Source organism: Macrotis lagotis, chromosome X (assembly GCF_037893015.1).
Source record: "Macrotis lagotis isolate mMagLag1 chromosome X, bilby.v1.9.chrom.fasta, whole genome shotgun sequence".
NCBI classification, from domain to species: Eukaryota; Metazoa; Chordata; class Mammalia; order Peramelemorphia; family Peramelidae; genus Macrotis; species Macrotis lagotis.
In genome coordinates, this window is record NC_133666.1 from 493,386,433 (window position 1) to 493,401,832 (window position 15,400).

The 15,400-nt window shown below is 33.7% G+C and overlaps 1 protein-coding gene across 6 annotated transcripts in view; it reads left to right on the forward strand.

Annotated features, from left to right (window-relative positions):
• CXH18orf63 (chromosome X C18orf63 homolog) overlaps positions 1–15,400 on the forward strand; it is a 43,557-nt gene that overhangs the window by 22,327 nt on the left and 5,830 nt on the right. For 5 of the 6 annotated variants that reach the window (XM_074201416.1, XM_074201418.1, XM_074201419.1 and 2 more), the window contains 6 exons: positions 936–977; positions 3,284–3,360; positions 5,917–6,026; positions 7,007–7,103; positions 7,195–7,278; positions 13,249–13,434. In XM_074201416.1, coding sequence (XP_074057517.1) covers positions 936–977; positions 3,284–3,360; positions 5,917–6,026; positions 7,007–7,103; positions 7,195–7,278; positions 13,249–13,434 — 596 coding nt within the window. The remainder of the gene's footprint in view (positions 1–935; positions 978–3,283; positions 3,361–5,916; positions 6,027–7,006; positions 7,104–7,194; positions 7,279–13,248; positions 13,435–15,400) is intronic. The other variant, XM_074201422.1, reaches the window with a different exon arrangement.

Genomic DNA, 15,400 nt, shown 5'->3' on the forward strand with positions numbered 1-15,400 from the left:
AGACTTAATCATCAATAGCATTATTTCCAGACTTTACTGTTAAGGTGCAAAAGTGAAACTACCCACAAACCCTCTCAATATATTTGTTCAGATGAAAAAGCTGTGGATGGAAAATTTGTATAAATACCCAGGATATAATAACACTTAGAGTCATTAGAGTAACTGCCTACACTCTGATTTTTGGTACTTCATAAAAAGTGAAAAAAAGACAATCAAAAAAATTCTCCTACAGTGATCAAGTAACAACAAAAAGAAAATCATTTATTTTCTATTATATTCTTATTTGTTAGTCATATTTTCTAGCTTACTTTATACCATATCCTTTTACTTTTTTCTACTTTTAAAAACTATTTTTTCTTCACATTTGCTCCGTGACTGCCAGCTTCCCCCCTCCCTCTCCCTCCCTCCCTCCCTCCCTCCCTCTCTCTCTCTCTCTCTCTCTCTCTCTCTCTCTCTCTCTATATATATATATATATATATATATATATATATGCAACAAAGTTTGATTAGCCTGTAGTTTCATTCACAATTTTTTTTTCAGTACAAAAGATGTTAAAGTCATTGCAATTTTTCTTATTCAACACTGTTTACTCATGATTAAGACCTGACGTTAAGGAATGTATACACATTTGTGTTTAGTGAATATCTAATTCTATCTAAATGTTCTCTTCAAGAATGGAAGTATTTTGTTGGGGGGAAAAAGTCTTTATATCCTTTTTTTTACATATTTAAATAAATATTTCTGTGATACTTTTGATTTAAATCAAATATGTGGTTTTATTTTTCCTTGAAATATCTTCAGATTCCTTTGAATAAGAAATTAATTTTATGTCATTTTTCATAGTATCTAGGTATGAAAAATTTCAGAGATGATGACATTTATGTGCATCAATAAAATTCTTCAATTATAGTAATATTCTGTGAATTTCTTTAAGGGAGAGATTTTCTTTCTCAAACGGGAAGGCAAAGTGCTGTTGGTAAGTATGTATGTCAATAAATAAAATAATATGATTAGCAGTTGTTAAAAGGCATCTTTACAGATCTTGGAGTTGGTATGATTTTGGTTTATATGTTTATAGTAAATCAGAATGATAGATTTCATTTTATGACTTCCTAGCATTTTGATTCAAAGACAGAATAGAAAATACATCTTATTCAAAGATTGGCAGGTATTAGATTAAAAACATATACTTATTAAAAACTTTTATATTCTATTTTTAAACTGTATTAGGGCCAGTGGATTTAGGCATTATTTAGTTTTTATGATGTTGCAAGAAGGACCAAGCTAAGTGAAAAATAACAATGTTAATTTCTAACAGTGAAAACGACTTTTAATAAGAAACACATGCTTCCTTTTCTATTAAAGAAAAAAATTGTCTGAAATGTCAAACATGTTCTAAAACTTCAAGATCAGCCACAAAACCTAACACATTCTTCAGTAAGTATGTATTATTAGGATAGGGGTTTTTTGTTTTTTTTGTTTTTTTAGGATTTTGCAAGGCAAATGGGGTAAAGTGGCTTGCCCAAGACCACACAGCTAGGTGATTATTAAGTGTCTGAGCCCGGATTTGAACCCAGGTACTCCTGACTCCAGGGCCGGTGCTTTATCCACTGTGCCACCTAGCTGCCCCCTAGGATAGGTTTATTTCCCTCTACCATTAGTCCATAATTTTTACAAACATAGTTATTTGGTTGCCATATTTCTCTGGGTAAGACATTTAAACTTGTTTGCCTCAATTCCTTATCTATAAAATGAACTGTAGAAGGAAATGGTAAACTAGTCTGTTACCTTTGCCAAGAAAACTCCAAATGGGGTTGCAAAGAGTTGGATATGACTGAAATAACTGAACAACAATTGCTGTGATCTCTCTCTGGATTCAAATTCTAAACTTAGTTTAATTCTTCACTGGGGTGGATCTGAAGTGATAGGTAAGACTTCTACATTCTGACACTGAAAGCAATTTTAATTGTGAATGAAAAAAAGATGGTGGCTCTCAAAGACTAGGAATTTTGTACTATCCGACCTTAACCTCTGGGCTCATTTACTATTTGGTAGATTCATTAATTTGTCGTTTTGAATGTCCCCTTCACCAAAACCTATCACTATCCTTGCATCTATCTGCCTGTGACTTTTTTTTTGTACCGATATTTGTATCCATATTTGATAAATCCCCATAAACAATCTATCAAAAGTGCTAGAATTCTTTCATTGTCTATATTAAAATCTCGAGAGTATTTGTATCACACTATTGATGTCCATCTGTTGAGACTGGATTATAAGATCATAGTTCCTTTTTTTTCTTCTGAAAGTTACATGATAGCTTTATTATATATTTAATTTTTTAATTTTTCTAATTACATGTAAAATAGTTTTCAATGTTCATTTTTGTAAGATTTTAAATTCTACATTTTTCTACCTTCCTCTCTTTCCTCCTCTTTTCCCTTAGCACCAAGTAATCTGACATAGGTTACACATGTACTATCATATTAAATACATTTCCATATTAGTCATAATGTAAAAGAATCAGAGCAAAAGGGGGAAAAATCATGAGGAAGAAAAATATAAAACAAATTTTAAAAAGTAAAAATAGTGTATCACAAATCTTTTGGTATTTGTCATTGAACTGCTGAGAAAAGCCAAATCTGTCATTGTTTAACATAATGCAGTGTTCTCCTGGTTCTGCTCACTTCACTGAATATCAGTTCATGCAAATCTTTCCAGGCTTTTCCAAGCTTTTTCACCTCATTATTTCTTATAGAACATCACACTTATATACCACAATTTGTTTATCCAATTTTTAGTTGATAGGCATTCCCACAACTTCCAGTTCCTTGCCACCACAAAAAGAGCTACTATAAATATTTTTATATGTGTGGATCTTTTTCTCTTTTTTTAATTTGGATCATAGTTTTCAATTAGAACTGAAGTTAAAAGAGCATCAAATCCACTTTCTCATTTTATACATGAAGAAACTGAGGCTCCTGTAACATGCCTAAAGTCATACAGGTATTATATCACCAAATCAGGATTTGAACAGGTTTTACAAACTCAATTCCTAATCCAGTGCTATTTTTATTGCATCATATTCCTAGTCCACTTTTTTTTTTTGCTGTCCTTAGTATGTATTTTGGAATGTCTGTTCAAAAAAATTGTTTTTTGCTTAGCTTCTATTGAGGGGCATATACTTGTACTATTAGAGCTGAAAACACTTATTTTAATAGCAATGAAAAATTCAATATGTTAAGAATTTGAGACCAATAGCAGTATACATTTTACTTTCAGTTTTGGAAATCAATGTATCAGAAACTCAACTCTGCATCAGTATAGAAGCTTGTACAGTTAGACTACCACCACCCAAGGTACCCAAACATTCCAATTTCTAGACCTTACTTAGTGATTTTTTTACTGGGTTTTACATTAGGGTAGTACTTTTTGATTTGTTGAAGAATGTTAAAAAGTTCATTTTACTTTGTCATCAGAAAGGTATTTATTGAATATTTGTTTTTTTATTGCTCTAGGTTTGTCTAAACAGATTCTATCAAATTAGCTATGCCCCATATTGGGCTACTGAATACAGGGAATTGGGGGGGGGGCATTGGGACAAATCTTCAAGAATGGAATTCTGATTTTCAAAAAATCATTAGTTTATTAAGATTTTTTTCAGTCTTAATGTACCCCCAGAGATATATGCATGCATACAAACATATGTATCTATTCATGTGCACAATTGTCTTTTTTATATTCCTACTACTTTTAGCACAATACCTGGCACACAATTAATCCTCAAAAAATGTTTGCATGTATAGTCCCTTTTTAACTCTACTAAGAACTATTGCGATTCGGGGAAGGGAATATTAGTGTGCCCTGGAATAGCCATGAAAAGATAAAACATTGTTAGATATGACAAAAAGGAGATACCTAGTGACTTATATAATGGCTTTATGAGAAATTGTCTCTGTCTTTAAGGGATTTATGGTTTACATAGGGAGATATCACTTGTTACTGAATTTTTTTCAATCATAGCCAACTCTTCATGACCCCATTTGCCATCTTGGCAAAGATACTGGAGTGTTTTGCCATTTCTTTCTCCATCTCATTTTGCAGATGAGGAAACTGAGGCAAACAGAATTTTTGTGACTTGCCCAGGGTCACATACATGGTAAGTGTCTGAGGTCAGATTTGAACTCAGGAAGAACAATCTTCCTGACTTCAGACTTGGAACTCTATTCACTGTGCCAACTAGCTGCCATAGGGCATATAGACACTTTCTACTTATTAGCTGTGTGACTTTGGGCAAGTCACTAAACCCTGATTGCCTAACATACCAGGACTATTTCCAGTCATCCTGATTCATATCTGGTCACTGAACTCAGATGGTTTTAGAGAAAACAGTGAGGCTTATAAGTTAGCACAGCAACCCATCACTCAAGTCCAGTTCATGTACTTGTCATGACATCACCTTCCTGATGCCATGGTCTTCTTCAAGAATGAAGGAAAAACATGATATAATTACTATATTAAAAATAAATAATAGTACAAGATAACACATATTTAGAACCAGATTAGTTTGTAAATAAATCAATCAACAAACAGAATAAGCATTTGTTAAGCATCTGTATGATAGCAGCAGCTAGTGATGAAGTGGATAGTGACTCATCTTTCTAAGTTCAAATCTGGTCTCAGACACTAGCTGTGTAACTATGAGCAAGCCACTTAATATTTATCATCTATAAAATAAGTTGGAGGAAAAAATGGCAAATCTCTTCAGTATCTGTGTACAAATAGGGTCACAATGAGTTGGATGTAACTGAAAATGGCTGAACAATAAATACTTGTAAATTATATAATCCATTTATTCATCTGATAGGTTTTAGCTATCATTGACAAAGAGGTGACCCTCTTAACACTTTCAAATCACCATGACCTGGAGAAAAACAAGTTCCTGATCCTCTCTATTTCTTTTATGTGAAGGGTTGGGGAACGCAATTATCAGGAGGCTAGAAAGGACAGAGAAAGGAGAAATCGAAGATATACTACCTAGATCTAAGACATAGAGCAGTTAAAGGCTCTTTGAAAACCATTTATAACAAGAAGGGAAGTTTTAGAGTTCTTATTCATTCCCTAATCTTGTCCTAGAAAGATAGGAAAAGTGAGACTATAGGAATGATTTGAACTGACTTCTCTGCTCCCAGAACATGAATCTATTAAAAAAATTCAGCTTTCCTCTATCCTTTTTATAGCCACTACCTGATCCTATTCATGAAGCTTCTTTCCCCATTTCTCTCTCCCTCCCTCATCTTGCAAGAAACTATCTTTTTCTCAGGTATTGATCTAAGGTTAGATATGCATAGCATATCTATAGCATATCCATAGCATATCCATAAACAAAAATACCTTCTGGGACCCTTATAGGCAAGTTAAGAAGCTTAAAAAATAAGGAACATCAGAGTATGGGAAATGTATACACATAGGAGTTAGGAAGACATCTATAATCAGTCCTGTCTTGTCCCACTTCACTTCTCTTTGACAGAAAATATCAAAAGATTGCCATATGCATTCCACCAATTAAAGAATCTTCAACTACCAAACCCCCTATTTCAAAATATATTTTCCTTCTAGGACTATTCATATTATTCATTTATATCCTTCTGTGAATTACGAGATTGTCTAAATTCTGACTAAAAGGTTTGCACCGTTGAAGGCAAAGAAGGAGGTGCATGATATTCTAAGAAAATGTGAAGCCAGGTATCAGGTGATTTGGTCACAGTAAATAACCTAGGTTTATGTGAATCAAGTTAACTTGAATTAGTATACCTGGGGAGTGAGGGTGGATCTGATTATATATACAACTTTCTTTTTAATGATTTGATTCATTTGGGCATTTATGTATTAAAATGTCATCTTTCTATTAAAAGCTAAATGACTTTGAAATTTCTGAAAACATATTGAAGAATTTTGATGGTAACAAGGATGCCATTATTGAAGGACATTCCATTTTAAACAACTGGTGCTATGTCTTGCCAAGGTAAGATTAAAATTTGTAAATTCTTTGGTAGGTTAAAAATATTCATTCCCACTTGTGAATTGAGTCATAAATAAAATAGTGTCAAAAAATCAAAACAGAGTGATATACTGAAAAAAGATCCAAATTTTGGTCTTGTCTGTTTCACTAACCAGATATGTGATATAGCCTATTTGCACCTCAGTTTTCTCATCCAAAATGAAGGGTCTGGATTAATTAATGTTCTAAGATCTCTAGGTCTTACTCATAAATTCTAGGATTCTGTGTTGTATTTTATCAGTACATGAAGGTATATTTATTTATAGAATTAGCGATTTCTTTCAAAGGAAGTTTTTACAAAAACTCATTGATTTTAGTTCAAAAAATATATTTTGCTTTTTTCCTAGTCATCTGAAAATGTTCTCTATAAAAACAGGTACATCCATTCCATTTGCAGGCTAAGTGACTCATGGTAATTATTGTATAACAGAATCGATTGTGTCTCAAATTACAATATGAAGCTTCTAGACTGAATTGTTATTAATATAAGATTATGAAATGATAACCAGGGCAGCTAGTTGGATAGAGTGACATGCCTGGACTTAGGAAGACTCATCTTCCTGAATTCAAATCTGACCTCTTTTTATCTGTATAACCCTGGGCAAATCATTTAACTGCCCCAGTCTCTATCAACCATAAGGTTTCCATTCTAATTACTCACAGGGCTAGATCCCTCCCTGCTCAAAAATAAATAATTACTGGTATATAATCTTTAATGTACATTTTTTAAATAAAATATCATAGAGCACAGACTTTTTTCTGATTCAGATTTGTTTCTCACCAATTATTGAGTATGAATTGGTAGAGTTTTATAGTGTCTGCTTTTTGCAGCAGTAAAGTTTCTAAGTAACATTACCTACTAGAATTAAGCAGAAATCACTTTAATTATAGAACTATATTCCATTTTTTATTAATGATACTTATGATATGTAATTTTTGCATAGCATGAAAATGGGACAAATAACAAGCATTCTTCATACTGTTCCCCCTGATTGTCCTTTTCGGTCACATGAAGATTTTCAGATACATTGGGATAGTCTGGTAAGGAATACTATTTTACTCCAGGTACCTAATTTGATCCGTATTTATTGTCTCTCAAAAGCATGTACCTTTTTTTTAAAAAATATTTTAGTATGGATATAACCTCCCCGAGGATTGTGGAAAGATGGACATATACTTCACTGTCTACTTCAAGTTGATAGGGGAAAGGCTTTTTACATATCCTTTTAAAAAACCACTATCTCTAAGATTTTCTTTAATAACTCCTATCTTTCCTAGCATTGTTGTTTCATCTAATTTGTTTCCAAATGCAATTGTATGTTCTCTTACACTTATTTTAATTTCATCAGATACTAGTTTTTAGTCATGGACTATGTTCACCTAGAGTTACTAGTTCTTATTATAATAACAGTTAACATTCAGATAGTTTAAATTTTGCAAAGCACTTGACAAAAATTTTCCTTACTTGAAGATCTCAACAGTCCTACAAAGTAGATATTTAGGTATCATTTCCACTTTACAATAAAGAAACTGAGTCTTGGAAAGGATAATTAACTATTCGTGATCACATAGTTAAAATCAGAGACAAGATTCAAACCCAGTTCTTTCTTACTCTTTTCTTTTTCCTGGATACCAGATCATTTTATTTTAACAGACTTAATCACATTTTTTATCTCATCTTTTACAAGAAACCTTTCTCAATTCCTCTTAATTCTATTGCCTCTCTTCTATTAATTCATTTCTAGTTATCACACACACACACACACACACAGCTTGCTTTCTCTGTGTGTGTATGTGTATATATATTATATATGTAGACATACATATGTATATGTCTATATGTTACATAGACAAATATATTTGCATGTTATCTGTCCCATTAGATTATAAGTTCTTTAAGGGCAGGGACTGTCTTTTGCCTCTTTTTTTATATCCCCATCATTTATCATAGTGCCTTTAATATAATAGATACTTAATAAATGTTTACTGATTGATGAAAATGGGAGTTTTGCCCTCCTTCATTTCACACTTGGACCAGTTCATATCTGCTTAGGAACCTGGTAGTCCCCCACTCATATGATTTCACCTTCTTGGTGCCAGACTTGGTTTAGACATCCAGTCAAGTCATCATTGAAGCTCAGAACTCATGAGTTCAAGGAATTACTCTAATGACTGGATTATAGGCTTTGGCCACCATACCCAAGGCTATCTCCAGTCATTCTGATTCATATCTGATCTCTGGAGGAGGTAGTGGTGACTTAGCACAACAAACCCCCTCCTCAAATCCAATTCATTTACTTCTCAAGGCATCATCTCCCTGATATCATGGTCTTCTTCAAGAATGAAGATGGGGCAGTTAAATGGTGTAGTGGATAGAATACCGGTCCTGGATTCAGGAGGACCTGAGTTCAAATCTAGCCTCAGACACATAATAATTACCTAGCTGTGTGACCTTGGGCAAGTCACTTAACCTCATTGCCTTTCAAACCCCCCCCAAAAAAAAGGAATGAAAGAAAAACATCATCATCATCAATCACACCCAACCCAGGTCTTTTTTAAAGACCAGTACTTTATCAAATACACTACTGTGATGTCATAGCCATTCTCCTCATCTTGGCCATTTTAACAATAATAAATGACTCAATTTTATGTATTATAGGATCACTTATAGTGATTTTTTTGAGATGTCAGTGATTAAATCCTGTTTCCTCATGTATTATGTTACACTTGCTTGTCCTGAATATTTGGGTCTGACCTTTGTGTTAGGAAAGAAGCAGACCATAACTTGACTAATCCTACACAGTTGCTCATGTTCTCATGTCCTCTTCTGTTCTGTCTTCTTGACTGTTTCCCTACACTTTCAAATCCCAAAGATATATATATATATATATATATATATATATATATGTAAATGTGCAACCAAGTGACAAGCAGTTATTCAACCAATATACCTTTTCACTTTTTCATCTCGTATCATCCTTCTCCACTTTTCCCTCACCTCTCTCTAACAATGAGAAGTGACTTTTCTCCTTGCCATTCCATCCCATCTTCTCCAGAAGATTATCCCCCCATTCTCAATCATTCCCACTTTCACACTAACCTTCAATCTCTCCCTGTCTACTGGCTCCTTTCCTATAATTTTCCTATAGTTTTCTTTTTTTTTTTTTAAAGATTTTGCAAGGCATTGGGGTTAAGTGGCTTGCCCAAGGCCACACAGCTAGGTAATTATTAAGTATCTGAGGCCAGATTTGAACCTAGGTACTCCTGACTCCGGGGCTGGTGCTCTATCCACTGCGCCACCTAGATGCCCCTTTTCCTATAGTTTTCCAACAAGCCCATGTCTCTTTCATTCTCAAAAACCCTTCACTTTGTTCTATCCATTCTTACTAGTTATTTTTATTTTTTTAGTTATTCATGTGGCAACTAGCACATAAATCGGATGTATACAATCCTTTTATTAAATAAAATGCAAAGTGATAAAGTTCACGAAAGTTTCTTTTGACTTCCAAAAAATTAACATCAGTGTTAAAAGTTTAATATCAAGTGACAATAATCATTTAAATAACCATTATCTGCCAGTCACTGGATCTAGTTCAAAGAAATCCAGGTGAGGGTACAAAGAAAGGCAAAAACAATTCATCTATCTAACAAAGACCTTTGATACTAATATCCATGAGGTCTTGTGGAAAATTATGTCAAAATTTGATCCCAGGAGAAATTCATCAATATTGTACATCAGTTTCATGACAGCATGCTTGCTTGGATTCTAGATATATACAATGTTCTTGAGCTTTCTTAGTCACCAGTGGAATGAAGCAGGGCTGTATACTTGCTCCTGTGCATCTTAGCTTGATGTTTTCTGCCATGTTGTCAGAAGACTTCAATGTGAATGCAGCTACTGCACTGGCAGCAAATTACTTAACTTGAAAAGAATACAAGCCAAGACTGAAGTGGAGGGAGAGTTGGTATGTGACTTTTTGTTTGCAGATAATTGTACATTCAATATAACCTCTGAGGCAAAGATCCAGCAAAGTATGTATCAATTCTCTTACTAAACTTTGGCTTAACAATTACCACCAAGAAAACACAGGTATTCTGTCAGCCAGCACCACACACTCATATGTGGATTATAGCAAATGGAGAAATTTTGAATACTGAGAATAAATTCACTTACCTTAGCAGTATGCTTTTTCAGATGTTGTACAGGAATATACACATAGAGGTTGACATATACATTACCAGAACTAGTTCAGTGTTTGGAAGGCCCTGAAGGAAAGTGTGAGAGAGAAGTATTAGACTGACTCCCAAGCTGAAGGTCTATAGAGCTGTTGTGGTGATCTCGTTCAAGAAAACCTGAGAAACCTGTACATCTCAGGAAACTGAATTACTACTATTTGAATTGTCTTAGGAAGAGTCTAAAGATCAAAAGATAAGGTACTGGACACCAAGGACCTTTCTCTAACTGAATTGCCAAGCATTCAAATTCTATTACAGTAAAGATCACAAGTCTGATGGGTTGACCACATTGTTTGAATGCCAACCATACTATCCTAAAAGACTATTTTACAGAGATCTCACACGAGGCAAGTTTTCTCACAGGAGGTCAGAAGAAGCAATTCAAGGACACTCTCATGGTCTCTCTGAAGAACTCTGGAATTGATTGTGAAACCTGGTAGACACTGACATAGGATTGCCCAGCACAGAGTGCCCATATCAAAGAAAGAATTATACTGTGAGCAAAGCAGCACTGCAGTAGCTCAAAAGAAATAGGAGCTGTACACATTTAGAGATGTTTCCATTCCAAATGTGCTTACCTTGGGAGCCCCTGTTGGTTTGCTCAACCATGGCTAAACATATTTGACTCCAACCTAGTGATGTCATTTTATTCCTCTCTGAGAATAAGAACAACAACTAACCATCAACCATAAGCTCCTTGGGGTCAAGGATTGTCTTTCTTTTTTCTTGTATGCAGCTTCCCCAGTGCTTAGCCCAGTTCAGTGTTTGGGTAAGTTGTTCTTATTGCTCAGTCATTTCAGTTGTGTCTGATCCTTCATTAGAAGAGTTAAGAAAATCTCATTTAGGTTGTTCTTGGCAAAGACACTGGAGTGGTTGGTATTTCCTTTCCCATTTCTTTTATAAATAAGTAAACTGAGGAAAACAAAGTTAAATGATTTGCTCAGGGTCACCCAGTTAGTGTTTGTGGTCAGATTTGAACTCAGGAAGATAAGTCTTCATGAATTCAGATCTGGCATTCATCCACTGTACTACTTAACTGCCTCACCTGGGTAAGTTAGTACTTAATAAATGCTTGATGTTTCTTGTTTTATGTCTTTCCCACCTTGCCTTGAAAGAAGAAACTGAAGAACTGAGAAAAATGTAATCTGCTGAAGAAGATGGGAAATCTAGTATATATGTAGAAGATTAACCTTGGCAAGGAGAATGACCCCTTTGTCAGATATTGAATGAAGATGATGTCAAGGGACGTTGAAATGAAAACAATGGGAAAAGAGGGAACTCATGTTGAATGGCCTAATTTTTTTTTCAGTAAAGTGAAAGACAATTTTTTTTCAGTCTTTAACAGAGATATGGGGGGAGGAATAATTACTTAGGAAGGAACAAAAAAGAACCTTCTTGGCTGTAATTATGGTCCAACTAAAGTTGAACAACATGCTCAATTATAAGACTCCAGCTTCTTTCAGTTGCTCAAGAGGAATAGAAGAAGTAGATGGGAGTAATACGAGATGAGGATGATAAAATAGATGTAATAGATTTTGTAGGAAAAGAGAAAGCAAGGAAAATACCAACACTTTTAAGTGGTTACTATATGTAAGGCTACTGTACCTGTGGCACGCAGGGCCAGGTTCTCTGCTAAGTGTTAGGAATACAGAAATACAAACAAAAAAGATAGTTCCTATTGTCAAGAAACTTACAGTAATGGGTAAAGACAACACACAAAAGGCAACTTAAAAAACTGATGGAAAGATAAAGGGATGCAGCAGAGGGGCATAGTTTCAAAGTTCAAAGAAAGCTAAGGAATAGTTAAAATGAATAAGAATTAGTAACTGGTTATGTTTAATAAGAGAGGATGAAAAGTTAATGTCGATTCTGAAGATCACAACTTAGGCAAACAGGAAAGAAATTAAAAAAAGGAAATAGGAAGTGCAAACCAGTGAGGGAGGAATAATAGCAAGTTTAGTATGGGACATGTTGAATTTGAGCTACTAGAAGGAGGAATAGTCATACTTTGTTAAATACTGAGAATAGGATTACCTATGAAAAAATACATTTCTCAACTCTTGAAAATATAGAATAAGCATATATAAAAATAGAATTTAGTAACGGTGTTTTTTTAAAAAATGATTTGCCATTTTATCAAACACCAAGCATTTATTGTTTATTATGTACTGGGGATACAAAGAAAAAAATTCCTTGAACTTAGGGAGTTTAGATTCTTTAAATATGCATATATGTTCTAAAGTAAACTTTAACAATTATCAACAGAATGAACATTTCCATATACAACAGAGAAAAAAGATTTTTTTATGAATTCTCCACTCATAACTTTTTTTTAAAAAAAGAATATATATATAACTTCAACCTGGTAGTATCAGTGCTTTCCTTCTTGGTTACATCCCACTTTAAAATTCCTTTCTCTTTGTGTGTGTTTGTTTTATTGATGGTGTTCTTTTCTATTTTTTGCATCACTATCACTGTTTCCCACTTTCCTCTGAATGCTCTCTCTCCCTCTCCACTAAAGTTCTCCCTTTAAAAAAAATAAGTATAATTAATCAAAACAAATTTGAGTTGTATTTGTCATGGCTGAAAAAAATATATTTTACTATGCATACCTCTCTACCAAGATGCAGGAAGTACGCTTTATTATCAGTTTTCTGGAGTTATAACTGATCTTATATTGATGAGAGTTCTTCGACATTTCAAATTTATTTTCCTTTACAATGTTGTAGTCTATAAATTGTTTTGGTTCTACAAGGAGTTTACATTTAACAGGATAAATAATGTATATGTTATGTGTGCGCATGTGTGTTTTTATAATATGCATATAAAGTCTATTTAAGATATAAGATAGAAAAGGAAACTAGAAGCTTACAATTAAATGATAACAAAAGAATTACAGTTTCATATGTATTAAATGTAACAAATTGATATTTAATCTTTAACATTGTTCACATACCCACTATGTTGCATCAGAAGCCAACCTGTACAGTTTTTTCCAAGGGTTGATGTGGAAGGTGTTTTGACAAATTTTCTTCCTGATCTGAAATCAAAACTCTCTCATATATGTGGCTTTCCAATAAAAATGACAAGTAAGCCATGCTACTACACTGAAGAACTCATCAAACCTTCTTTACAGGTAAGAAGATAAGTTTTCCTCTCCAGTGACTAATGGTATATACTTTTGTAGACCTGAGTAGTTAAATAATACAGGATGAAAATTGCAAGTTTACAGTATGTTTTAGTTTGAAAAGATTTGCCTAGAATATACCCAGCATTTTTTTGTTGATTTTGAAATAGCCCCTGATTGAATCTATTGATTTTGCAAAGTCTATTGATAATATCTTTTCAAAACACCTGAGTTCTTTCAGTAGTTGTTTGATTTTTAAGGCTTTTTTTAGAGGAAACTTATAATTAACTTTTAAAATACCAGAAAAGGAATAATTAGGAGCAATTGTTGAGGTTTCAAGATAAAATTTTAGCTTGTTTTTCTCCTATCTGTCTCCACCCTAAGATTTGAAGATTCTATCTTCAAAGTGAAGTCATTCTTGCAGCAAGAATGAACATATAGAAAAATATGGGTAAGAAGCATAAGTCTGGGGTGGCTAGGTGGCACAGTGGATAGAGCACTGGCCTTAGAGTCAGGAGTACCTGGGTTCAAATCCGACCCCAGACACTTAATTAATTACCTAGCTGTGTGGCCTTGGGCAAGCCACTTAACCCCATTGCCTTGAAAAATCTAAAAAAAAAAAAAAAAGTAGAAGCATAAGTCTTTGAGTAAGTCAAAATTAGTCTACCAAAACAAATATATATATATATATATATATATATATATATATATATATATATATTTCAACTCTGATTTTAATTGCTTTTTAGTAATCACTACACTAACTTAAGGTTTGTTTTAGATTAGTGAAATAGTACAAGTCATTTTTATTACAATAACAGTGGCCTAAAACTGAAATTCCACAAAGTCTACCATAAAAAAAATCCCAGAGGAAAAAGAGTAATCTTAAATGTAGGAAGTCAAAATATCAATGATAAAATGTATAGTAAGTAAGTAAGTAGGATACAATATACTAACAACAAAGACTTGCAAGGAAATAATGACATAAAAGGACAACAAGAATTTGCATGACCAGAAGAGGTAATCAGTCATACAGTGAGAGTGGGGGATATCATATAAATAGTTTTGAGTAGTAGGAATGTGTGATAAATGTTTAACAACCAGCTCTCCCTTGGGACAACTAGGTTGCACAGTGGATAGAGCACTGGTCCTGGAGTCAAGAGGACCTGAGTTCAAATTCCAGCCTCAGACATTTAATAATTACCCAGCTGTGTGACCTTGGACAAGTCACTTAACCTCATTGCCTTATAAAAGACAAACAAAAAAGATACCAACCAGTTTTCCTCCCCCCCAGAAAGTATACATAGCACACTTTAAAGTTTAATTTGCATTATTAATATTTCCTCCATGACTTAAGTCTAGACAGTCAACAGAACAACAGTTTAGGCCCCGATTTGTATCTTTTTTTAAAATTTTTGTGGTGTAAATGCTCATATGGAAAATTTAACAGTTGACTTTTGTGAACCTAAACGAGATAGACCCATAATGCTCCTGTGATGATGAAAAATGGCTTTGCTTACTACTAATAATAACTAATGTACTATTGTTAATAACACCATATTAAGGTTTGCAAAGTGCTTTACAAATATCTCATTTTATCCTCTCAGCAACCCTGGGAGGCAAATATTATTGCTACCCCCCATTTTACAGATGAGGAGACTGAGGCAGACACATTTAGGTGATTTTTCCAGGGTCAAAGAGTTAGTGATCCTATTTAAGGCAGAATTTGAGCTTAAGTCTTCCTACCTACAGGTCCATTGCTCTATTTACTGTGCTATCTTTCTACCTCTGTTCTGGTGTCCATTAATTTAAAAAACTAAACAAGATGGAGGAAGACCTCAAGTATGTTGAGTAAATCTAAATGGAAAAATGGAAAGGCATGGACAAGGTTTGCTTAGAAGAAAAAGGTGTGAATATCTTATAATCTAAATCATTGGCAAGAGTACCTATATTATGAAATTATGGTTCTTTGTAA